At 34.4% G+C, this 1,263-nt stretch overlaps 1 protein-coding gene across 1 annotated transcript in view; it reads right to left on the bottom strand.

The window, feature by feature from the left end:
• LOC107122531 (tetratricopeptide repeat protein 4-like) overlaps positions 1-397 on the bottom strand; it is a 4,381-nt gene extending 3,984 nt beyond the window's left edge. Inside the window, exon 1 of the mRNA XM_015425648.1 lies at positions 321-397. Coding sequence (XP_015281134.1) covers positions 321-380 — 60 coding nt within the window. The 5' untranslated portion in view covers positions 381-397. The remainder of the gene's footprint in view (positions 1-320) is intronic.
• Positions 398-1,263: the final 866 nt, after the last annotated feature.

Below are 1,263 nucleotides of genomic sequence, written 5' to 3'. Positions count from 1 at the left end.
TACTCATGCCATGACAGTGTCCTTGCAGCCTTGATCATAAAGTTCATAAAATCAAGTGCCATTAATGTGCCTGGCATAGTATAAACATAGAATTTAGGACACATCATTTCCTGGAAAAGGCTTGATCTAGCTAAGCAAAGGAGAAGGTAAGCAGAGAAAGGGGTTAAACTCACATTTCTAACAAACAAAAGAACTCTAACCTCCATGATAAACTAGACTGAAAGTGTCCTTTTTATAATAGACTAAGGGTACTTTCTAATCCATTTATTTTCAAACACCAGACAGATAAATGGCAGTTTCAAACAGGTGCAGTTTCCTACCTCTAATTCACTAGGATAATATTTTCTTTCTGTATCCCAGGAAGGTAGCTCTTCAAACATGACTGTTAAATGGTCAATAAATCTGAAAGAGATGATACATCATGTTACTCTCCTATAGTCATAGCCTAACCCACCATTAGTATTATGTTAATACATTAGCAACTATTAGCACAAAATTCATGACATTCCACTGTAAACATTCAAATCAACCTAACTATAAAAAACCTACATGGTATTAATATTCTGGAATTCTTTAATAGATATATTCAGGGTAAGATTGTCAAACCATTCTCCTTGAGATTAATTAATCTAAAATAGCAGCTTTCCTATTGCTCTGTTCCCACAATCACCACTGTAGATGAGAATCACACCATCTAAACACATATTGAACTTCTAGAACACTCTTCAACTACTGAGGACAAAATGCTCAGATCGTATTTAGGTCTTAATTAACATCTCCTGGCCCACCTCTCATACACATCCCACGAATAGCAAGCTACATATTTATTAGCTCGATGTATATAAAGTTTTGGGGGCTGGGAGGCCTGGGGAGCAGACAGGTATGTGCTCTCATATTGTAGGTCATGGGGTGCGGGGAAAGGCTCTCCCCTAGCTTACATTGTAAGCTTCGATAGACCTAATGGTTTTCTGGGCTCCAATGTATACTTTACTAGTCAATCAACTGTATTATCAGATTATAACAGAAGATGAAGATGCCGGAATTTAGGAAGCCAATAATTATCATGTATGTTTCAATGCATAATTAATGATCACTTTGAAAGAATGAAAAAAAAGAACACCACTTATGTAAAGAGATATAAATATAATGTAATGACATATAAGTTGAATGGATATAATTTAGTTTAAACATTAGATGATGTTATATACAATTTATGTCCTTTTTTTGGTTGTAATATAGTTCTTCAATTAAAAAATATGTAAA

The sequence above is a fragment of the Gekko japonicus genome, unplaced genomic scaffold, assembly GCF_001447785.1.
Source record: "Gekko japonicus isolate JY-2015 unplaced genomic scaffold, Gekko_japonicus_V1.1 scaffold1032, whole genome shotgun sequence".
Classification (NCBI taxonomy): Eukaryota; Metazoa; Chordata; class Lepidosauria; order Squamata; family Gekkonidae; genus Gekko; species Gekko japonicus.
This window is presented reverse-complemented; position numbering and strand designations above follow the sequence as displayed.